Source organism: Oculina patagonica, chromosome 6 (assembly GCF_052425735.1).
Source record: "Oculina patagonica isolate OP01 chromosome 6, crgOcupat, whole genome shotgun sequence".
NCBI classification, from domain to species: Eukaryota; Metazoa; Cnidaria; class Anthozoa; order Scleractinia; family Oculinidae; genus Oculina; species Oculina patagonica.
Window position 1 is genome coordinate 35,637,143 of NC_135763.1, and position 25,401 is coordinate 35,662,543.

The window sequence follows — 25,401 nt, forward strand, 5'->3', positions numbered from 1 at the left end:
ATGCAATAGTTTTGATGCCCTGAAATTAGCTCTGAAATGTCGGAAACCATTAAATAATCAGAGCAAGTTTTTTCCATCTTATATCAGGTTAAAACTAGTATTTTATTTTTTGTTTTTGTTGTTTCTGTGTTTTTGGGAGGTGGGGGAGGGGGTGAATATGGACATTCGAAGAAATGGCGGTCAGGTTGTCAGCCTGGCCTGTGTACATCTATTCCTTCTGTTCAAATCGTCTATATTATATTACACTTTGCAGCTAGGAGACTGAATTTGTACCCACTCTCTTTTTCGGGATCCCACAAAGTTCTCCATCTGTCCATTTACCGATAAACGTCATTACTGCAGTTTTTTTTAGAAAAGGGCTTTTATGGGGACAAATTTTTCCTCCTGAATGCCCACATTGCAAGTGACGAATTGCGGCTTCAAATGATAATTTTCTTCATCACCGACTCAATTTAAGTGGCTATGTGAGTTACAAAGACGCGAATGCAGACTTTTGTAGAGAGCTTAAACCCCGCATTAAAACTAAACAAATTTATTGCAAGACTAGGACTACGCAAGAAGGCAAAACTTATTAGCTAATGTTTCAACCAGCACAGGTAGTCTTCTGTCTTCTTCGAGGTCCACGCGAGGGAAACCCGTTTTATTCCTTTTTTGTTTTCTCTCTCTACATTCACACCTTTATAGATATATGTATATATTTGCTGCGCCATATAGACTGCGTCGCTAAAGGCATTTCGTACGTGAATACTTTGTTCAGTTCAGCACAGACGCTCCCCCAACTAAAGCACTTGCGCAAGAAAGACCACCTGCTACGATTACAAAACCTACCGCGCTATCCACCGGATAGTGATTTATTCCGTGGTAAACGTTATTCTCTCTCTCGTGGGAGGCGCGGTGGCCTAATGATTAGCGCGCTCGCCTCCGAGTCGAACGGCCCGGGTTCGAGGCCTGGCCGGGGCGCTGCGTTGTGTTTTTGGGCAAGACACTTTTCTCTCACAGTGCCTCTCTCCACCCAGGTGTATAAATGGGTACCGGCGAATTTACTGCTGGGGGTAACCCTGCGATGGACTAGCATCCCATCCAGGGGGGAGTAGCAATACTCCTAGTCGCTTAATGCTATGGAAACCGGAATAAGCTCCGGCCTGTATGGGCCACTAGGCTCGAAGCAGACTTTACTTACTTTTAAACGTTATTCTCCAATTTTGCTGAGTTATTCATTTTTCCCCATTTATGCCCCGGGGGTAGGGGAATTTGGTCAAAAAATGTAATCGTTATGCGCGGTATTAATCCCTATTTCCGTCAGGGGAGGGGAATTTGAGCAAGCAATAAAAAATACAAATGTCTGGAAAGTAACTAGGAGACGTTGACATTTCGATTTGTTTGACTGTGTAGCGTCTTTTATGCTAAAAATAATTGTTTATGTTCCAAAATGACGCTAAATGGCGGTATAAAACTGCTCCAATGTTTCGGCAATACTGCCTTCTTCAGGGTGCCACCCCTCAAAAAAGGCAGTATTGCCGAGGCGTCGGAGCAGTTTTATCCCGCCATTTAGCGTCATTTTGGAACATTAACAATTATTGATTGGTGCCGTGCATGCCGACCGTTGAACATAAAAATCAAGAACTCTGTTTCGGTGAAAGTCAAATGGAACAGTATTTTTTCTGGAAAATCTTTTTGGAAATTGACGGAACGTCAGAAATTTTCTTACCATTTGTAAGGTTTCCCAGTTCTAGTCTCCCATCCTTTAGGTCTCCCACCAACGGAAAGAAATAACAGGAAACTGAGCTACAAATGTAAGCGACATCTATTTCGGTTAATTTGCTAATTTTGGAAAGAAGCCTTTCAATTCCAACCGGTTCTCTCCAACAAATGGCAAGCACCCTAGAGTTCGTTCAGCATCACATTGCGGTAAACACGTCAAGCTGTAGCGGAGGAAATTGTTTTCCCTACGACAATTTGAAAATATTCTCATTTTCATCACAAACGCATTCAACGAACACTCGCGGAGGAAAAGCAAATGATCGCGCGTGTGGTCACGCGTGATGGACGCGTGATGCCCAGTGAACGGCCGTACCGCTGACTGAAACGGCAGGCTCAAAGGTAGAAATTCAACATGGCGGCTGTTTATTTTCCAGTTAAATTTATTTCATTCAAACTGGCTGAGAGAAGTGTCCTTCCGTGAACTTTGAACAGCTCTTTGAATGACTTTATTGACAACCTCTTTACACCTTTCACGAAGGATGAACCACAATGGATTGACTAAGTTCAGCGCGCCTCAAAGCAACAGTACATGTCAATTGAGATCGATCGAAGAATCGAAGTGCAGCGAGGAAGAACAAATTCTTCAAAAGAAAGCATCTGTGTGTCGATAAGTGGCATGTATGTAGTATTACTTTCTTGTTTCTTAACTTTGATGTGCCTAAATGTTGAATTGAGCGAGCTTGTGAAGAAAATCTTTCGCTGCTATTTTTATATTTGCTATCACAACATTGCCGAATTATATAGGCTCTGAAAACGCTCCGAAAAATGTCCTAACTGCCTTTTCTTTGCCAATATTTTGATTTTTTATAGATTTATTAATTATCTATTTCGTACCGATTTTTGCCAAATTGAGGCAAATAAATGGCTTCTTTTTCGGTGAATTTTGATGAAATAGCAAGAAATGTTAAGTCACGTGTTTTAGTTCCTCAAATAATAAAATTTAAGTCCCCAGACATTTTGTGCATTTTTGTAAAGTTTAATGATGGATTTGTTACCCATGTAAAAATAATTATATAAGTTGTTGCTCATGGGAGATATTGGGCACTAGTTAAAGGCTATTTCCAACAGTACGAAATGTGTACCTTCCAAGAGACCGTTTGAGGAGAAGAAATCAAATCGGACGGTTGAAGTGAATTATTGTACTTAAAGCCTAATAACCACAGAATATAGTGCAGTGAATTTTATTTTCAGAAGTCGTTTTTTCTTGTGGAACTGGTCAATCAAAGTCAGCTAATTAAATATGCATAAATTAGTGAAAAATGGCCATTTTTGCAAAATGTGCCATAACTTGAAGAGAATAAAATATTTTGAGCTGATGTTTTGTCACAGTAAATAGCTCACCATACCCAACATTTATGCTAAGTTTGGGCGGAATCGGTGATATAAGCTGTATCACCTGTTACCTGGTTCTGCCCTGTTCTCTCACGGGCACACTCTTAATAAAAGAATAAAACAAAGCAACAAAAGTGAAGATACAAGAGCGTGCCGTTCACTATAGTTTTGCCATTTCTTACTGGCTGTTTTCAAAGGTGGCTTTTGATTGTATTTTAACCTGACAATTAACCTGCATGAGTCGGTCGGTCGTTTAGTCAGTTAGTCAGTCAGTCAGTCAGTTAGCCAGTCAGTCAGTCAGTCGGTCAGGCAGTCATTTAGTCAGTTTAGTCAGTCAGTCAGTCAGTCAGTCAGGCAGTCATTTAGTCAGTCAGTCAGTCAGCCAGTCAGTCAGTCAGTCAGTCAGTCAGTCAGTCAGTCAGTCAGTCAGTCAGTCAGTTAGTCAGCCAGTCAGTCAGTCAGTCAGTCAGTCAGTCAGTCATTTAGTCAGTCAGTCAGCCAGTCAGTCAGTCAGTCAGGCAGGCAGTCATTTAGTCAGTCAGTCAGTCAGTCAGTCAGTCAGTTTTTTCCTTACCTTACGAGTTTTGACGATATGAATCACAGTGTGTCCTAATGCATACAGATTGAAGATCATCAGCAGTGCAACAGGCAAAACAAACGAATAAAGAAGAGCTCGAGGCTGAGATATGAAACATTCCTCTCCTCCTTGCCCTGTTTATTTAAACGAAGATACAAAACGCTAAACTGTATGAAAAGACTGTTCATTTTGTCGCTATTTTCTATAGTACGGCGTAATGTCAATTAAATTAGTTTTTGGCCGATAAATAATAATAGAATCGTCTTTCGTTTTAGATGTAACAGGAAGTGAACATTAAAGGTGACATTTTCTTTTGTGCTTTACGGGATCGATCCGTGTTAAATTATACTCAAAAAGCGCTTACCATATCCGATAGATCCTTTCTTGACATGATCAATTGCAACACAGACCAAGACGACAATGACAGGAGCTCCCCAGGCATACAGGCAGTACTGCAAGAGACGTTTGCTAAAACCTCCGTGTCGATTTCCCACACCTCCTATAAAATGTTTAAAAAATTTAAATAATTAGCATGGACAGGAAGATAAGGAAGAAAGCTCTTTTAAGTGACAGATGGGGTACATATTTCAGCCAATATATGTCATATATATGTCAGCATATATACACCTAATTGCAATAACGTTGTCATAGAAAAAGGTAAAAAAGAAAAAAAGGTGAATAGGAATTAATTAGCTTAGTTTCATAACTGGTAGCATTAACAGAAATTTCACGAGTTTTATCTGCACTTTTTAAGTCCACATTTTTATGCTGTAAGAAGATTAATTGATTTATTCGTATTTTGAAGCATTTTGAGGCCATTTGTACAAATAAATTTCATGCATGCGCTTAATTAATTCCTATTTGACTTTCAAATTCGTAAGCCTTGCATAACATGCCGGGGTCAATTTGAACGAATCACGTGGTCTACGAAAATTAATGATTAAACGCGCACGTGACATTTCCGGGCCTAATTTGGACAATCTCGTCCCCAGGGCCTTCTCGGCGACGAGTTTTCAAAATGGCGGCTCGAGGTTGTTTGATATCAACGAAGCGTTCTCTGGTCGAAACGAGGGATTAATTGATATAAAACTCGGTCACCGGTTCAGGATTGCAAGCAGAAGCTACCTTTTATAAAAAAAATATTGGATTCCAAGGAGAAGGCTCCTCTTTTGTATAAAGGTATGAGTTTAATGAACAGGTTAACAAAACATTCATACAAGCGTTCGCCTGCGTGCAGTGTGTTTTCTTTTAGATCCGTCCCCGGATCGGCAATATTAGCTTGTTTTCCGATTTACCTTAAAATTATATTGAAACCTAATACTTCAGCGGTTTCAAAACTTTTATAAGTCGGTCTATTTTTCCTCAGATCCTTGCAAATCAAGAAGAATAAAATGAATTAACACAATACTTGATAGAAACCAACGAGCATTCTTGTGACTGTGTACTCTTTTTATGTCTCCAGGCAGCATTCAACAAAGAGTCCGAGTGTTTTTTTTTTTTACTTTTATCACACATACACTTTACACCAGGAAGCTGAAGTTTGAAGTTTCTTGTTTTTGGATGTGTTTCCTGGTGGACATTTTCATAATTAGAGGAATGTACTGACAAGTCGAGCTAAGTCTGACATCACCTTCCTTATGGTGGTTTTTATAGCATTGTCTTAACATTGGTCAGTATAGTAGTAGTTTCAAATTAAGTTGTCACCCAGTATTTGTTTCTATAACCTGCAAACATAAAAGAGTGAAACACCATCATATTGTTAACTACTGTTTAATTTTAAAATTGAGTAAGGTAAGCTTGTAATTCTAAGATAGCAAGGTCATTTGAAAGTAGACTATGAGCAGTCCCTATTTTATCGCAGAGTCCTCTTTGAAAAATAATTTTCGCTTCAAGCTCAACGGACTCTGCGGAAAATTAAGGACTGCTCGTAGTCTATTTGAAAGGATAGACTACAAGTTTTCTTATATCAAGTGCAATGGGTCAAGATTATTTTGTACTTATATGCACAGGATAAGTTAGTGAACTAATGGAAAGCTGAACGCTGTATTTTAAATCAAGTAAGTTGACATTGCATAGTTAGCAGACTATTCGAGATTCACCAGAAAAAATTAAGTTCCTATATTCATGATTAAGTGTAAAAAAGAAATAGGATTATAATCTGACCCCATGAACTAATCTTGATTTAAGATTATGATACAGTGTATATTCCCTTTTTAATACTTGACCATACTCTGCCTGATCAAGGATACTTCAATAGACCGAATCAAAATACATTTTTCCAAAAGAAGTAAAGGTTATTCGCTTTTTTGTAGGAACATTTTAAAATTGTACCATGCATTGGATAGTGTATAAACAGTTGAATCCCGACTGGATAACTCGAACCCTCCGTAACTCGAACTCCAGCGCTATAGATAGCTAACTCAAACCTTTTTTGCTTCCCCTTCGGGTCATTCTCTTAATAATTTTACCCTCGAACTCGAACTCCCGATATCACGAACCTTTGTCAATTTCCCTTGAAGGTTTGAGTTATCGGGATTCAACTGTACATGCATGGATTGAATTTACTGGTAATTTTTGAGTCTAATGCTTGCGTGCGCTTTGCGCATGCGCATTAGACTCTTTGTTATATGAAAAAAGCTGTTAGCAATCCCAAGGGAATGGTTCGGGATCGATAATCGTTCGCTGTAATGTAGAAAACAATGATCAGCTGCAAGAACGGACTCCGTACGGACACGCACGATTAGTTTCAATTAAAAACAGCCAATCAGCGACACGTGTTCCCACGCATAATTAAAAGTTCTTTCTCAAGTCACGATTATTCAACACTTGAACAGGACGAAATAATTTTCCAGTTAAGACATTTGTAAGCTTTTTGTGAAAATAAATCTTCGTTTTCAGTTCAGTTAAGCACTTGTGTTTTCGTCTTGCTTAAAAAGCAAGACGTCTTTGAGAAAAAATATTTCGACGGCGACTCGCGTTTATTTACACAATGCGACCAAATATTTATTTTGTTTAAAAAATAGAAAACTTTACCTCGGTTTTTGTATTTAAGTCATTCGAATTTTGACCAATTTTTTCTTTACAGTGCAAACAAAAACCTTCAAAAATAAAAGATGTACATGGATAAATGTAAATCAAGTTACGCGACTAAATCAAAATGCGTTTGTTTGGCCGCTTTGCAGTATTACACTGTCCCGGCCTTTGCCATACACTGAAATCGAATTTCATGCTTTTACGACTCTCAGAGATCTTAAGTTCTTCTTACAGCTAGAAAAATCATAAAATGGTTACATTGATATGGAAGTGATGATTCGCGAAATTTGTACATCATGATAAACAGTCTTCGCTCCTGTGTATGGTAGCTCGATAATAATTGCCTAGTTTCCAGCGTTCAAAAGGTCATCATTATATTGACGTGAGCATTTACACCCGTTTTTAGGAAAATCTGTCACTAAGTGCTTACAGTACAATGGAGTAACAGTCACTATTTCAAGTGCTTTTATTGCAAAATCTGTTTCAAGAGTCATCATCAAAATGGTGAAAAATCTGAAAGAAAACGATGTGAAGTTTTTCAACCCTTGTTGTAATGAACATGCTTTTTGTAAATCGTCACGCAATCTTGTCCAAATGTTTAATCGTTTCTGCTTTTACGGACAATACGGAAGAAGTAACATCAACTCCTGTTCATACTTTAAATTTTGTGAAGCATATAACATTTATGACTGTTTCGTTTTCATCCATAATCATCCACGATGCCCCTAGCTTGCTATAAGCATTTTAAATTAAACTCCCGAACACAAACCTCTAACCAATTTTAACCGGCTTACGAAAACCGCGCAATCTGTATCACTATGCCATACGGCATTAGACTCATGTCACCCTTGGTGACCTATTTTTTACATTTCATGTGCCTTATGTTGATTAGCACATACAGTAACATCGGCGCCATTTTAATGGATAGAAGCCTTTCCCCACCTTATTCATTAACTGTAGATCAAAAGACAGAAACTTTGATGTCGTGCTATTTCAGTTCTAGCTGGTCCCAAAGTGGATCTGTCCTAGTAAGTTGACTGTATAAATAATGCAGGCCAAAGCACTGGTCTAGTGGAACAGCTCAATCCATTTAATTCATCCATTGTATACAGTGTACATGTCTTTATATTGTGGAATGCATTTCTTTTGCTGCTAAATTATTAAAGATTTTGTTCAAGGCATTTTCTCATCAACATTTTCATGGAAAATTAATAAGTCACGAAATTTCATGATGATTATTTTTATGATATTTCATGACCCATTAATTTTTTTCATGGTTTAATCATTGAACTTTTTGGTGTGTTTCCATTAAGTGGTATTTCGTTGAAAATTCATGACCCATGAAAGCCAACTCCTTTTTAATTCATGGGTCATGAAAACACTTTAATTTTTTTCTCGAGAATTTAATGACCACAGATGAGGCCATGAATAATTATTTTGCAAGATTCACCAGTCATGAAATGATGTTCATGGTCTTTTCAAGGGATTTTCATGGAATTTTAACAAATCTGAGTTTCATAGTGTTATAAGACTTAAGGGGCCGAGTAGGTTCGCGGATTGGCGGATTTAGCTTTAAAAAGTACACGGATTGCGGACTTTTGCGATAAATTGAGCTGATTCGCGGGTTTCGAAAATAAATTGAGTCACGGATCAGCTAAGAATTTTTTCCCGGATTCTAGACTCCGCATGCTATGAATTGACACTGCAGCGCAAAAAAAATTCAAAGTAGTGATCAGTAGTTTGTTTAAAGACGTAGTGGAGAATATCGACAGACTGGGACAAAAAAAAAAAGCACGGATCGGCTGATTCAACAACCGATTTTAAACCCCCTTGGACTAAGACCCTACCATGCCTCCAAATTAACCTAATAGTCGCAAGGGGACAAAGGTTAATACCTTATTATAGGAAATTAACGCTTGTGTTAATTAAGGTATTTGAAATAAACGCGACTTAAATTAACGCGAATTGAAGGAAAAATTACTTCCCAATAAAGGAAATTAACGCGAAAGAGGGGGTAACATTTCAAAATGAAGGAAATTAACGCGACGTACACAACAGGAACAAGTTTATTTCAACACTTGTAGGCGTATAATCTTAAACGAAAACAATGTTTGTGGTACTTTTCCCACTTTGAGCGTTCGTCAAGGTATCAATGATAGTGGCAGATAAAATTATGCTTTTTTCTTGGCGTCAAGAACATCTGAACTGTAACGAAAAATTGGGGCTAAAATAATGGAAATTAACGTCATGGAAATTAACGCTCACTTAATTAACGGCGCGGAAATTAACGTTAACAAAAATTAACGCGACTTAAATTCGCGTTAATTTCATGACGCGTTAATTTCCTATAATAAGGTAATTCGTGTTTGGTTTTAGTTGTAGTACTCAGATACGTAGTTTGGCAGTTTTATATTTCCCAGTATTGTGGACTTTCTAATATTGATGACTAGTCAGTTTTCAAGAAAGTAACTAAATTGTTACTTTTGGAACTTCAAAACTAAACTGAAACTGCGCTGCAGTAGTCTGTATGCAGATCAAAAAAGCGCAAAAATGCTCTTGTTAGGGAGCGCAAAAAGCGAAAAAATGGGATTTTCAGGAGCTAGTTTCAGCTTTAAAATGGTAGATACTCTAACTTGTCGTTTCCTAAGCATGTCACGTTTTGTGCAGCCATTAGTACTGACTTTTTTAGTGTCGCATCATCACTTTGAGTGGCAACTATTTAGCAACCTGGAATTAGGCATCTCTGCAAAAGAAAAAAAAAATGTAAAGTGACCATGTTTTACCTTAAGTGTTCTATTTTAACTTGGTTAAATTTGGCATCTTCCTTTCGTCTTTTACATAAAGCAAAGTAAAATACCAGATTGTACCAAGGGTGAACCACAACAATCACATGTTTTGTCATAAGTGATATAAAAAGTCCCAAAAACGAAGAACAAGAAGAAGAAAGGCAAAATTGCTAGCGTATTTGATTCCATCGTCTACTGATAAATGTTATAAAGCATACACATATCTTCTCACATGCATAAAAACATTTTGTCCATAGCAATTCTGATCAACTGTAATAACGCTGTTGGAATGACCAGTCCACACATTATCCCTGATAATCAGATGAATGCTTCATCTTACTTTGGCGATAATTTCCGGCCTGCTTACGGTCGACTTAATGGTGTAAGAGGTGATGGGTGGTGTGCGAAAGAACCTAACAGGACAGACGACTGGCTTCAGGTTGATCTTGGAAAAATAATGCAAGTGTGTGCTGCCGCCACCCAGGGAGACAGAAATAGCAATGAATGGGTTACACACTTCAAGCTGTCTTTATCATCTGATGGAAACACATGGAAAACATATCTGTATAAAAATGGTTCCGAAGTGGTAAGCTGTATTTCTTTTTATACAAAACGCCTATGACAGACAAAGCGTTATGACGTTAATAATTCGTTGACTCTGAGAGACAGCGAAGACGCAGTTTTGGCGATAAAGACGCGAGGATTACGACGACAATAAAGATGGCCATGGCGATAATGATGACGAATTTAAGTTGTTTAAAAAAAATGTTCAACTGTGTTTTATAAAATTTCACAGTGAAGGTGGTAAAAAGAAAGCTGACCAGCAAACCCAAGTTGCTATATGTGTCTGACTGAAGTTGTGCATGTCTAAAATTAGGTTCCTCTTATCACTTTAGTCTTTTTTATTATTGAGTTTGATAACGTTCATTTTTACTCGAATAGGAATTTCACAGGGAAGGTAACAGTAACACCGTTGACCATCACAAGTTTCCAACGCCTGTGTCTGCAAGATACATTCGTTTTCATCCAACTAAGCGGCATAACTGGAACTGCCTCAGAGTAGAATTGTACACTATCGAGAGTAAGTTTGCCATTTTTCAATCAATGCTTTTTGGAGTACATGCTTGACGTTTGTTTAACATTTTCCATCTCATTCAGCGTGCTTATTATTTTATATTAACCGAGTATCTCATGGTTATATCCTAACATGATTTCAACCCTTTTACATGCGCAGACAATTGCCACAATAATCCTGTTGGTGTTGCCAGTCCAGTTATCGTCCCTGATAATCAGATGAATGCTTCATCTTACTTTGGCGATAATTTCCAGCCTGCTTACGGTCGACTTAATGGTGTAAGAGGTGATGGGTGGTGTGCGAAAGAACCTAACAGGACAGACGACTGGCTTCAGGTTGATCTTGGGAAAACAATGCAAGTGTGTGCTGCCGCCACCCAGGGGGACAGAAATAGCAATGAATGGGTTACACACTTCAAGCTGTCTTTTTCATCTGATGGAAACACTTGGAATACATATCAGTATGGAAATGGCTCTGATGTGGTGAGATCAAACTGCATTTATAAAAGTAAGGCATAAAAAGGAAAGTTTAATTATAACAGTAATGACCATGATGATCACCATTACGATGATAATAACAATGACGGTAAGAATGGCGATGATGATAATGACAATGACAATGACGATGATGATGATGATGATGATGATGATGATGATGATGATGATGATGATGATGATGATGAGGAAGAGGAGGAGGAGGAGGAGGCGAACTAGGAGGATGATGATGAGGAGGAGGGAAGGATAAGAGATGATGAGGAGGAGGAGGAGACGGAGCAGTAGCAAGACAGTGACGACGACAATGACGTGATGACAATCATGATAACGATAACAATGATTGTTATGATAACGAGCATGTTGACAGTATTTTAATTATTGCAAATTTACAACATTGTAGTTTGATGTAATCAGCTCACCCGTGTATTTTTATAGGAATTTAACAGGGAAGTTGACAGTAACACAGTTGACCATCACATGTTTCCAACGCCTGTGTCAGCGAGATACATTCGCTTTCATCCAACCAAACAATATAACTGGAACTGTCTCAGAGTAGAGCTGTACACTACCAACCGGTAAGTTGTCATTAATGTTTATCCTATCAGAGTCGTATTGTAAAGGTGTCCTGTATATTTCGTCTACAATTAAACTGGGTGATGTGCGATATAAAAAAGTTTGAACTTATGGAAGTTTGATCTTTTAAACATTAATTCGACTTTTTATTAACGTTTTTCATAGAAACGGAAAATTAACCGTCACATAATTTGCTTTGGAACTTCAGAAGATACGATACATCAAAGAAAACGAACTCACATACATAGTTAAATGGGTGGCTCATTGTTTTGAGTACCTGGCCACCAAACTGGCTAGAGGATTCACTGCCTACAAGTGCATGAGTGGGAATTCTCAAGAGGAGATTTCAAACATGATTGTCAATTAATATTATTTATACCGGTTCGGTGAAGAATCACAGATTGGTTATCATAATGGTTTACTGTCGCTGGGACAACGATGTTACAATCGTCTGACAGCGCCGCTTTTTTAGCCTGATGCACTTCAAAATGGGGAGATGTGGTAGCCTAATGGTTAGAGCGCTGGTCTCCGGGATAGGCTCCGGCCTGATGGGCCACTAGGCTCGAACGCTGCCTTTAGCTGTTTTATACATTTCGAAGTAGACAAGTGCAGCAACGACTAACGACTAAACCGAATTCTAGAGGTTGTAGCGAAGTATTTTGATTGATCAGCCGGAATACATCACGGATACCGCCAAATTTTACTTCCTTAAGTCACTGGCATCAAACATTCCGAGCCGTTTATGAATTTGTTCGACATGTTATTCTATTATTATATTGCAAGGAAAAAAGCATGGTCAGCCATTACTTGCTACGCTTATGATAATACTGAAAGGAATGACATTAAAGATAACCTTTAATCAGCTGCTATCTAAGGTTACCTACTAGTATGACAAAAATATTTTAAGCATAGGGTTAAATATAATACCAGGGTTTGATTTTAATCGCGGCTGGATTTACCTTTCCACATATATGCAAACCCTCGCGATCTCACACTCAGCGTTTCACGTGAAATAGTAGCTATAGATTAACCCTCGGACGTACAAGGGGGGGGGGGAGAGGGTGGTGGATGCCACCCCCTCATAAGATTTTTTCCAAATTTCGAAAAAAGGATTTACTCTATAATGCTTTACTCTATAACTTTCAGTAGCTGTTCATTCGTCCTGCAGAAATTTTGATATGTCAACCATGTGTCATGATTTTGACGTTGCCATGGCAACGTCATAATCAAGTAGGTCTTGCTAAAAGCGTCTTTTTCTTTTTCTTTTTCCGTTTTTGAAACAGAAGTGAATTTTGTTTATTTTTACATTCCATAAGTATTCTGCTGATTGGCATCAATTTCCGTTATTTTTGACTTTCTAAGAAAATTTTGATCCAAGATGGCGGATCCAAGATGGCGGCTCTAATGACGTCACGTGACGTCATATGACGTCACAGCCCATTTAAATTATATCATCTTGTAGAGTAAGCTAAGGGCTTTCTTCTCAAAGCAAAATGATTTATCTTCGCCTTAATATAACAAAAACTCCGGGGAGGGGTTCCATCCCCCCCCCCCCCCCCTTGTACGATGGTGGGGGTATGAGTTTGCTTGTACGTTCGAGGGATAAAGGAACCCTGCTATTCTGTTCTTTTGGTTTACTCTTTAAAATGGTTACCCTTTGCCTTTGATTAAAACATAATGGATTATATTACAGGTCTAAGGTAAAGTTGAGGTATAGTTGGTCTACACAAGTAACCCGTTCCGTTTTAGTTTCAAATGGGGTTTTTAAGGTCTTACACTTTCGTTTTTTTCCAAAGAAAACTTTGAGTCCCATCCTTTTTCACAGGGTTTTTCCCTTGGTAATTTTCCCAAAATGCCAAGGGAAAAGCCATGGGAACGAGGTTGTTAGAGACCGTACTTTCCAATTTTCCAAGAAAGTAATCAAACGGAGTATATTAATCGGTAAAGGGCTACAGGAAGCGGGCAGCACACTCTTCTTAATAGCATATTCAAGTTGTATCAAAGAGGCAGGTTCCCAACAGCATGTATCGATTTGATTTCTAGCTGCTTCACAGAAAGAGAACCTGCTCCAGTCACAAGGGCCCATAATATACAGGCGGTGCAATTAAACTCGGATATGACATAGATTTGTCCATTCAGAACATATCGTTAGGTTGTCTCAACAATGCGAAACCTCTTCCTGAATGTATGAGACGAAATGTATACGATGTCCAAACTCAAATCATTCCATAACACTTCAATTTTCCCAGCGTGTGATATCCTTCCTCTCCTGCGTGACCAGTGTCACCAAACCTCAACTGAGTGACAGGAAGGTGAGACTTATTAGTCAAAAGACCGCTGTCCTCTCGCCAAATAAAATCATTTATATCACAATTACAAGACTTAGAAGGATCAGCGCAAGAGTCAGTCATACCGCATGCGCACCCGTTAGTAGCTCCGCCCCAGTAGGTCATGTTCGCGCCATCACGTGACACCCACCAACCCACTATTCCAATCGTCGAATTCAGCATAGAACCTTTGCATTCGTGTTTGATGAACTGTTGACAGGCAGTCGAAACGTTTATTAGGCCCTTTATCTGAGAGAGACTGGAGCCAATGTAACCAATGTCACGTTGGTAACCTCCCCATTTTTCAATTCCAATGACGTGGGTTCTGTTCTCACTGTCATGACTGACAACTGTCACTCCAACGCCTCCTTTGGCTGTCATGTTACAGTAGACGGTAAATGGGGCCTCGCCTTGTTCGCCGTCAGGATCAATGGTGTAATCACCACTGACATCACTGATGTTTACTCTCACCGTGCTGCAGGTTTCAGGGTATTCAACATAAACGATGACATTTGCCTGAAGAGAACTAAGTGAGTTAGTGGCACTGCAAGTGTAGATACCACCATGAGTAAAGTTAGCAGACAAAACAATCACGTTATCGGATGCATCAATAGACGTGCCTTGAGGTAATGTGCTGGCTCCATCGAACATCCAGGAGATTGATGGCTGCAAATCACTTGAAGCGGAACATGGCAGCTTCAATGTTTGACCAATGTACACAAGCACTGTGGATGGGGGCCTGGTGATGAACTTGAGAGCAGTGTAGACTTGAAGCTGGACTGATGCAGACTTGGTGCCCCAAATATTTTTAGCTGTACACACATATGAACCACTGTCATCTGTGGTAATGTTCATTATGGTCATATTTCTTACATTTACGATGCTTCTTGAGTCGGGAAGTCTTCCTTGCGATTTTCTCCAGGTGATCAGGTCATGAGTGGGATTAGCAGTCACATTACACATCATAGTGACATTACTTCTTTCCTCGGTGGCAATTTCGTCTGGGACCAAAGCTACAAATGGAGGTCCTGAAAGTTTAAACAAAAGCACTTCATTACATCTCAGTACTAACATACCGATCCACTGGTCAACTGACTGACCGACCGACCGACCGACCGACCAATCGACCGACCGACCGAACGACCACCTAGCCGACTGCAAAAGATTAATTAAGTGACTGACCGACTGACCGACTGACATAGTAATCAACCAATTGCAAACGTACCTGCAGAATGGATTATCAACTGACTATGCAAATGATATAAATAAGTAAAGAAACAACCAGACAAACAAGAACGAACGAACGAAAGAACGAACGAACGAAAGAATCAATGATCAGAAATTAAAGAGCGTATGAATGAATGAATGAATGAATGAATGAATGAATGAATGAATGAATGAATGAATGAATGAATGAATGAATGAATGAATGAATGAATGAATGAATGAATGAATGAATGAATGAATGAATGAATGAATGAATGAATGAATGAATGAATGAATGAATAGTAATAGTAATAGTATATCTTTATTCGCCTTACTCTCCAAAGGGAGGTATTGTCTGTTTACAACAAAGGTTTTAACATTTACTAATACATTTAAGAAATAACAAAAATTTGATTCTTATACAATTCATAATGTCAATATATGTAAAAAATTAAATAAATTATAATTTCATTGTGCTTGTAAGTTAAGAAGCTTTTCCTTTTTTGAAACATTGAATGTATATATTTACCTACTACTTTTGATGTATGTTCATTGTCAGCTCTAAGTAGGTACTTAATCCTCTCGTTCTCACTTAAATATATGTACCTTACATCAACCTTAGAAATGTGAGAACATAATTCATGTCTTATGGTTGTAAATCCCTGGCAACACATCAAAAAATGAATGCTGTTTGCTAATTGTTGATTGTGTACTAAAATACAATTAATGTAATGCAAAAACCTTCGTCGCAGTTTTGTCCCGTGAGTCCGTTTGTACATACACAGCGGTAGCCTTTGCTGGTGTAGCCTGTTTGACATCGCTTGATCGCAGGGCAAGGGCTACTTGAACACAGGGTCTATAATGACATAGAAAATACACACGAAGAGAGGTTAAAACTATGACAACTAACACATGATAACTGGCGCCAAGGAAACTTGCTATATGCCTGCCTCATATGAGGCAGCGATCACTAAGTAAGATGCCCAGTCTGTATCCCAGGTCAACCCCAAGATCATTGGTCTGCAATGGACCGGTACTGGTACACTATGCTTCTTGGTGATCACTGTAGTTGAAGTACTGTAGTAAGGAAACTAAGTTGGCTTGGCCAACCCCTTTTTGAGGGTTGGGGGTTGTGGGGTCCGCCGGGGAAGGTTTCGAGATTGAGACCCTAGGAAATACCCTCTCCATCCAACTTTTTGGTCGCTCTGTATGTATTTCGACAGCTCCTAAATTTTAACATTTCATTTTCTATTTCATCTTTAAAGTGCATTACCTTAAATTTTTGTCTATTGTACGTTAAAAATACGAGTAGGCTCAAAAATTTGTAGGCCCGGGCCTACGGGTCTATAAGCTAGCTACGCCCCTGACAAAGGAAGAGTTTATATGTAGTTTGGTCTCCTTCAGGACAAAGTGAACTGTTCGTAATAAGGAGGCGTCGGTATTATATATACTAGGTGTAAGTGTATAAGGAGAGGTTCGAAAATAGTATCGCCTGTTCCTGCTGAGGGCGTCCTCATACAATTTACAATTTTTATTACTGACACGTCGGAGGAAGCGCCGACGTGCCTACCGTGACGATGTCAACTTCAAAGTCAACTTCGCAGGCGCAACTGGCCCTGCGATGAAGACCAGGGGAAGCTTCTGCCCGTTCATGTGTTTAATGCTCGCCGGGCAGTATCTCACGCAGGCTATATCTAGTGCTAGACAGGATTTATTGAGTTTTGTTTTTTCTGACCTTAAATGAAGTATATTTAGCTCCGCGTTCCTCTTTAAGGTCTTCGGGATGAACGACGTCACTGGAATTGCTCAACTCGCACAAATGATTTCCGTTTTGCAGTGGTTTGACATTGAACGAAACACAGTCACCCTCCATGAAACAGTTTACTTCACATGCACTGGAGTCTTGTATCAACATACTCTTGAACACGTGACCCACGAGAGTGTGATCCTCGATTGGAGGATTCATTTCCACTTGCCGACAATTTTCTAAAGATAAAATCCAAATAATGGCTCAGGAGCAATGAAATAGGTTTAGTTATTGGGGGCAAGTTATATCATAAAGAGTTTTATCTCAGTAGGGAGGATTTTTTTGGTTTAATTATTTAAAGCGATGTAAAAAATTACTTTGACTCAATCAAAAAGTTCAGGTTATGTCAGGGTCTCATGAATAATAAATATTAAATTTTTACATATATAAATAAATTTGACAGGTTATTAAGCCGGTTATAAACGGTGTTTCACAGCAGAAAGCAATTCGAGTACAATTATACCGAATTAAAACTCATGTAAACTGTTGTAAAGAATTTTCTAGAATAACAGTGTGAGTTACGGTCTGTTTACATGTTTCGTTTCGGAATGAAAGTCATTCTGGAACGAAACTCGTTTCGGAATAAAATTCATTCCGAATTCATATGACAGAGCCGTCGACCGGCTCAATCTAAGGCGTTTAAACGTGCGTGCCTTTCGCGCGAGATAAAAAAAAAAACAAACAAAGATGGCGCAGGTTTCGTGCAAACAGCTTATTGTGTCCATTAATGGCCACATTTGCAATCTTAAAGAGCAAATTGACCATAGGGCTGCTTCTTTGGTCTAAACAGGAAATGTTATTGTTTTTTTTTCGCTCTGAGTTCAAACTGTGGCCTCCGTATGCAGTTTCATGAGGTGCGGTTTTATCTCGGAACAAAATTCATTTTGTGCTTACATGATACCAGAATGAAATGTCATTCCAGAACGTCTCGTTATGATGCAAACAGATATAAAGAAGAGGATAGAATAAACTCGTTCCGGAATGGATCCTGAATCATGTTAACAGGCCCTTAAATTTTTTCTTCTGATTACTGTACGCTCAGCGTGATCTGCCGCTGTCCTCTCCGAAATTAAAGTTGACATATAATTAAGATATCTGAGTGAATTTCCACACGTTTTTTGGCCTCATTCACGTGAACGTTGGCAAATCCGGCCCAGCGTTAAACTGAATAAATTTTGAAGAAGTGCCGGAACTCAACCTCTGCAGCAAAAAACAACACTGATTACGTATACCCTTAATGGCAACGTTAACTACAGCGTAGGTTATCACCATCGAGGACGTTGCCGTATGCGGCTTTTTTAACTCCTTTCATCTTTATGAATTTGCTTGAGAATTTCGTATGAAATTACATTTATTTCCTAAGTGCTTCCTCTGGCCCGTTTTCAGTACAATTTTGTCGCAATTTCCGCAACAAATTTTGTCTCGCAATAGAGTTGCTAACTACTTACAGTGCGATAAGGTGGCGATTTCACCCTGATATCGCCGGAGGTACAGTTGATTACGAAAAAATAACATCCTTCTTTATAAGACGTGTGTACATGTTCTGATAAAAAACTTTCGTTCATTTTATTACATTTTATAGAAATTCGAGCGATGTTGCTCGACAAATTGCAGCGTATGTAACAGCGCGGCAACACAGTTATACTGGCAGTAGAGATCGCGACAAAAATTGCACTGAAAATCCCCTGTTTAAATTTGTTTTTTAACCACTTACCCTCTTCAGGTTGTAATCCATTGCAACTGTCTATTGGAATCCAAATCAGAAAAAGAAATGATATACCGGTCACTGGTTTCATTGTGGATTATGTCACTACTGTTGCTCTGCAGGCTTTGATCATTATGAAAAGCTGACTAATCTTTCATTTTCCCCGGCCATCTTAATTAAATATTTATGTACTGTTTAATAAACAAAATGAAGCGTTTTCTTTACAAAATTAAACAACTTATCCCTAAGAACTTCAAAAATGTTTTTATTAAAGAAGGAAATCAAAGAAAAACTTCTAATAACTGTCCCGAGTTCTCGTACCTTTGATTTTTCGAACCTCGCGAGAATTCGAACTACAACGCGTACGCTCAGTCGAACACCCCAGATTTTTCTAACCAATTTTTCCTATTGACGTTCGAATGTAAAGTGTAAATGTTGCTTATAGTGGTCAATGCACTCGGCTACACCAAGCAAGTCTCCAGGCATGCTACTTAAACTGCATTATCAAAACAAATTTTTCGAAAAATTAGGATATCGATCATTATGTAATATCTAGAAGTTTAACTGTGTAGATCAGCAGGTTGCTAAAAACTTTGTGCATAACTACTACTTGATTAACATTTGTAAGATTACAACGTTTCAATCTTTTTAAAATGTGGGAATGCTGTACATCTAAAAATAAAGTGCGAGCGAAACCTTTTTAAAATGTATTCTTTTATCGTGAGTGCACTCATTAATTTCATGCGTTTATTTATAATTTGAAGCCTAAAGAAGTTCCAGCCTTTTACGTTTTTAAAAAGAACGCGACTTAATCACAGTGTGTCATCTAGCTACAAGTTCTCATCGAGAACCTTCGCTGACAGCAAATCATTTGTTTGCGTTGTTTCACTACGAACCGTAATTTGAAGAAGATTCTCGATAAAACGTGTACAGAAACTTGTTTTGCATATTACTAAAGCAATTTAATGGTTTGCAAAACCAAAAAATTTGGTTTTTACTGTAACGTACAGCGTGTGCGAGCGAGCGAGTCACGATTGGTTTTAGGATTGGTGGCAGGATTTTTTTAAACCGATCAAAGAACGTAATAATTCAAATTCCAAGCAAAATGGGTATTGCTTTCGACAACAAAGTGAAAACTGCTCTATACAAAGTCGCGTTCTCCTTCAAGTAGTATTTATTTACTGAAAAAGGCATCATACGCATCTCCTCTCGTATAGGGCGATCTTTGCTGACGTCATTGACATTACCTCATTAGCATAAGACACATGGAGAAGGCACATGCACATCAAGTGACCAGAAAAGAACTGTGAAACATATCACGAATTCTCAGCACTGCGGAAAGCAAGGAGAATAAGGGCAAAAACCACAAAATTCCTGGTGGCAAAAGCGCATGAGCCAACCTGAACAAATCAAGTGCAAAACCAGCCACAGATGAAGAAACAGGCCAAAAGCGAAAGTAGACCAAGACCAAACAGAATTCATTCAGTGAGCCGATAGAAAGTGAGGCGCATGCTTATGAGGCAAATATTATAAACAAAGATTTATCTAGGAGACTAATAGTTGTAAGCTATTTTGGACTGCAACATACATCGTCACTGATGCTTGACTATACAATGTGTATCCTAGCAACAGCTTGCACAACAGTTCTGTTTGTGATTCAGAGCCGCGTATCTTGAGTATCAAGAGTGTCGGTGTTGCAAGTGGACTGCAGGCTACAATTTCTTGAACTATCCGCTTCTTTCTTGATTGTCAGATGCCTCAGGATGCCGGTCAATTTACTCCTGTACAACTCTAATACTCTTCCGTTAAGAGCGAACGACAAGAAAATAAAGAACCCTGTATGAAAAAATGAGAAAGAAAAATGGGACAAATGTAATAAAGCAATGATTGTGATAATAAGTTATGTTGCAGTACAATACTTACCAGGGTCCAAAATTGGAATCATCCCAAATCGATTACTGGCTCGACAGGCACGAGAAAAAAGAGATGATGACATGAGATGAGTCAATTGACCAGCCGTCCATCCACAACAAATCAACAAATGAAACCGAGGGCCCCCCACCCCCCCCCCCCCTTATAGTCATAGCTTGGTGGTCTTGGAGGTCTCCTTTCTTTACCGTAATATTACTGTAATATTTCCAATCTTAAAAAGGCTAATTGATGATGATGATGATGATGATGATGATGATAAATTAACCAAAGCAAGTTTTGACTATAAACTCTACTGCTGCATGACTTTAACAACAACCAGTACAAATGGCAGAAGTTAAGGCGCATGCAATCCTAGCGTTAATCACATTACTTCAAGATAGAGATTAGACTCGCCACCCCACCCCACCCCAAGGGTAATGATACATGGTCGAGACAGAGGACAAAGGAAATGTCATACACCTTAAGTCTAACTTTATTGCCTGTCTCGCATAAAATGAAAAAAAAAAATGAATGGAACATGCCTTGAAGACTGTTTAAAACAACGTACGGGTACCACAAGAACGACAAAGCTTTCAAGTTTGCAGCAATTCCAAGAATCCATGTGACGCCCATCACTGAGGCCATTTTAACACAAATCACAGCTGCGCTTGTACCGTGATTCTGATTGGTTACTTGTTGGGTTCTCTGAAGAAAGAATATATTGTAGTTTAGTAAAGATAAGGCCACTCTGTTATTCTTGGCATCCATCACCTGATCAGTTCGTTTTTTACACTGTTAACTTTAGTCACAACTGCGGGTAACCTTATAAACTACTGCACTTTTTTAATCGAACAAATGTTTAATTACCAAGCTATACTTTCAGCCGAATGGTAAAAAAAATGAGACCTTTAGACAGTTTGAAAAACTAACAACGAAAGAACAAAACAAATCAACAAAAGTGAAGATACTATAGCGTGCCGTTTTACTATTGTTCTGCCACTTCTTACTGGCTGTTTTCAAAGGTGGCTTTTGATTGTATTTCAACCTGACAATTAACCTGCATGAGTCGGTCGGTCGTTTAGTCAGTCAGTCGGTCGGTCGGTCAGTCACTCAGTCAGTCAGTCAGTCAGTCAGTCAGTCAGTCAGTCAGTCAGTCAGTCAGTCAGTCAGTCAGTCAGTCAATTAATCTATCAGTCAGTCTATAAGTCAGGCAGTCATTCATTCAGTCAGTCAGTCAGTTTTTTCCTTACCTTACGAGTTTTGACGATATGAATCACGGTATGTCCCAATGCAAACAAATTGAAGATCAACATCAGTGCAACAGGCAAAACAAACGAATAAAGAAGGGCTTGTAGCTGAGATATGAAACATTCCTCTTGTCCTTGCCCTGTTTATTTTAACAAAGAAATAAAACGCAAAACTATATGATTATGTCTTTTGAAATAAGATTGTTCATTTTGTCACTATGTTCTACAGTACGGTGTAATGTCATAAATAATAATAGAATCGTCTTTCGTTTTAGATGTGACAGCCAGGAATTGAACATTAAAGGTGACATTTTCTTTTGTGCTTTACGGGATCGATCCGTGTTAAATTATACTCAAAAAGCGCTTACCATATCCGATAGATCCTTTCTTGACATAATCAATTGCAACACAGACCATGACGACAATGACAGGAGCTCCCCAGGCATACAGGCAGTACTGCAAGAGACGTTTGCTAAAACCTCCGTGTCGATTTCCCACACCTCCTATAAAATGTTTAAAAAATATTTAACAATTAGACTACGAGCCCGGTTTCATGAGCAAATAGTCAACGAGGGCAGCCGAGTTGACTATCGCCAAGAAACGAGGGAGTAGTAGTAGAACTCAACGGATTGCAGTCTAAAAACAAGTGCACGAAGACAAAAATCAAGAAAATTACCGCAAAGAGCACGGAGCGCGCGACTGCATCGGCGAAAGAAATCAGTGGGAGAACCAATCAGATCGCGGACCAATAGAACACAGCTGAGTTTCTACTAAAAATAATTAGCATGGACAGGCAGAAAAGGAAGAAAGCTCTTTTAAGTGACAGATGGGGTACATATTTCAGCCAATATATGTCATATATATGTCAATAATACACCTAATACAATAACGTTGTCAAGAAAAAGGTAAAAAAGAATGGTGTTAACTGTAGACAGTTCACGAGTTACCTGCACTTTAGTCCACTTGCTGGATTGATATTCGTTTTGAAGCTTTGAGGCCATGACAATATTCATGCATGCGCATTATTCCTTTGACTTTTTCCGTTTACTTTCATGACAACCTATTGCAATTAGGTGTATGTCAATATATGTCATTAACCACAACATTTTTTACAATATATGTCATTATTAATAATGCCATGTTATCACTTCGCGCTTGCACGTGACTGATAAATATTAAGTATTGTTCAACCCACCTGAAGCAGTGAAAATCCGATGCACATCGTAAGCCATTACGTTCATCCACGTAAAGGAAGAGAGAACAAAGTAATGAAGAAGAACTGCAATTGCCAGGCATGTATCTCTATCCTCATTTTTAACCGCTGAAAAGAAGACGCTTTGGTACAGCAATAGAGACAATGCCAAGTTTATTATGATCTTTCCGGGTAAATTACGGAGTTCAGGAAACAGGATGTATGTAATCAGTAGAAGAACTAGAGAAACCACAGACACTATACAACCGATTGAAGAAAGGAGTTGAAGAGATGCTGGTGTTTTTGAGATCACATGTTCGCTGCCGCCTGCTTTTTCTGTTCTTGAAAAATTTCTTGAAAAGTTCACGCACAGCAGTAATCTATCGTCTAGAATCTTGTATGTAGTATTGTTATATATGTTGTTGTGAACCTTCAAGTAGATGGTGTCGTTAGATAGTTGAACATAGTCTGTTTTATTAAACGCTATGAACGTACAGTTCGGAAGTAATCCTGTCCTGTTTCCTGCAACTTCCCCTGTTTTGTTCTCCTTCCCGTGACCTGCAGTTTGTGGTTCGGTTGAGACGATCGTTTTACAACTCCCAGCATAGGGATCGTACACCTCATCAATGGAACACGACAACTCTTTTGTAGTTGTTTTAACCACATTCTCTTTCCTGTCATTTACCTCAACACTGTACTTAGATGTGGAACTAAAATCAAAGAGGATAGTAAGGGGAGGTGAATCCCCACCACTTCCAGATTGGCATTCAGATTCCAGATCATTTGGCTCAAAACCATTGCACAAAGCACACAGTGGGTTTCGAAATCGTGTCTTTTGGTAATCGTTTATGCAGACTGGGAAAGCGTACCTCAGACATTCTGTTTGACAATAAGACTCGTTTCTTTCTTGGCTGATGTTGCGGCAGTCTTGAAACCGAGGAATGCATCGTTTCAGAAAGTTCAGCTGGTGTTGTTCCGGTTTTATATCAACCGAACAGTTTTGAAACAAAAGAGCCAGACTATCGCCTAAATTGACATCTGTCAGATTAAACCACTTCTGGCAATCGAACTGCAGCTTCCAGTATGTCGTATTAACTACACCATTACACCTTGCGCAAAATACATTTTTATACGTCACATGGCTGTCTTTGTCGAAGACTGGTAGATTCGTCAAAAAGTCACTTGACTCTTCTTCCTGACATTTTTGTCTGACGTTTTCTTCAGTCCACTTCTGCGGGCACTTGTTCCAAACTGCGTAACCAGTGTACACTGGTTGAACTATTCCGTTCTTTAGTGCAAAGCAGGTTTCATTCGACGTGAGAGCGCTGGCCCCAAGACTAATACGTTTTCTGCATCTGAGTCATGAAACATGAAAGAAAAAACAGAATTGATGTATAGAATATTGTCGGTTGCTTATGTAGACAGGTTATAGATTAATTCGTTTATTTGTGGAATTTTCACTGAGAAACTTTTCGCAAATAGAAAATCAAAAGGATTATCAGCCGACAACAAACTGGGGCGAATGTTTCAGCTTTTGATTTATCTTCTTTGACTTTTTTATGCCGGAAATGTTTCTGTAGAACGACAGAGTGTCGAAATTCCATAAGGTTTCTATCGACAACTGGCAAACTTCAACTCACAGCAGACCTGTTGCCTGACAATAGCCTTGTCAAATCACTTGTAAATTAGGAAGTTGTCCAGCTTGTTATGAACTCGAACAAACGTTCGGGTTTAAAATTTACCTGTAGAACAAGGGTCGACTTTCAATATTCTTAATGTTTCTGAGTCGAAAACTGGCAAACTTCAACTCACAGAAGACAAGTTGCATAACAAGTAGTATTGTCAAATCTTGTCACAAGCTCATCGCCTTAATCTTTTTATCTAAACCAAAAAACGTTCAGATTTGAAATTTCATTGAAAATCATTTTAAAAAATTAACATGATATAAAAAATACTTTCTTATTCAGATTCTGATACATGTGAATCACAAATCATTTTTAATAAAGGTTCACGTAGCTAAATCGTTGTTACTCGTATCGTGTGGCTAGCATTTAATAATAAAGAGCACAGTACACCAAAAATCGACACTTACAATGCGTCGAAGTCAAAACAACAGTCACCAAAGTCATCACAGAGGTCATCACAATAACATCTTGGCAAGTCAAAAGGTAAACCCACTGAAGCGTTTCTTTGTTGCGCTCCACACCGATTGGTGCAACTGTATTTAGAAAAGTCAGCACTCACGTACAAGAGGTGTAAAAAACGACGGACTTGCTCATCCCACTGGGGTCTTGGAGGGTCTAATTGAAAAAGAGATACTAAAGTTTACTTAATCGTATAACATTGTAAATGGTGTAACCCTTCCGTTCTGCATA

General features: G+C 38.8%; 2 protein-coding genes and 1 pseudogene across 7 annotated transcripts in view; 1 reads left to right on the forward strand and 2 right to left on the reverse strand.

Annotated features, from left to right (window-relative positions):
- Positions 1-12,493, forward strand: part of LOC144657248 (lactadherin-like) — a 34,355-nt gene extending 21,862 nt beyond the window's left edge. Inside the window, exons 5-9 of one of the 2 annotated variants that reach the window (XM_078517568.1) lie at positions 9,747-10,075; positions 10,432-10,570; positions 10,724-11,046; positions 11,494-11,633; positions 11,797-12,493. In XM_078517568.1, the coding sequence (XP_078373694.1) occupies positions 9,747-10,075; positions 10,432-10,570; positions 10,724-11,046; positions 11,494-11,633; positions 11,797-11,821 (956 nt within the window). In that variant the 3' untranslated portion in view covers positions 11,822-12,493. The remainder of the gene's footprint in view (positions 1-9,746; positions 10,076-10,431; positions 10,571-10,723; positions 11,047-11,493; positions 11,634-11,796) is intronic. The other variant, XM_078517570.1, reaches the window with a different exon arrangement.
- LOC144657233 (uncharacterized) overlaps positions 1-25,401 on the reverse strand; it is a 39,419-nt gene that overhangs the window by 11,460 nt on the left and 2,558 nt on the right. For 3 of the 4 annotated variants that reach the window (XM_078517541.1, XM_078517543.1, XM_078517542.1), the window contains 6 exons: positions 25,119-25,344; positions 23,030-24,381; positions 22,203-22,337; positions 21,838-21,974; positions 21,130-21,292; positions 20,192-20,512 (listed from right to left, as the gene is read on the reverse strand). In XM_078517541.1, the coding sequence (XP_078373667.1) occupies positions 20,334-20,512; positions 21,130-21,292; positions 21,838-21,974; positions 22,203-22,337; positions 23,030-24,381; positions 25,119-25,344 (2,192 nt within the window). In that variant the 3' untranslated portion in view covers positions 20,192-20,333. Of the gene's footprint in view, positions 20,513-21,129; positions 21,293-21,837; positions 21,975-22,202; positions 22,338-23,029; positions 24,382-25,118; positions 25,345-25,401 lie in introns of those variants that run through there. The other variant, XM_078517544.1, reaches the window with a different exon arrangement.
- On the reverse strand, positions 13,050-15,996 carry LOC144657251 (neurexin-4-like; annotated as a pseudogene). Its single transcript, XR_013571489.1, has 2 exons — positions 15,906-15,996; positions 13,050-14,986 (listed from the first exon to the last, which is right to left on the reverse strand). The product of XR_013571489.1 is annotated as a neurexin-4-like (transcript).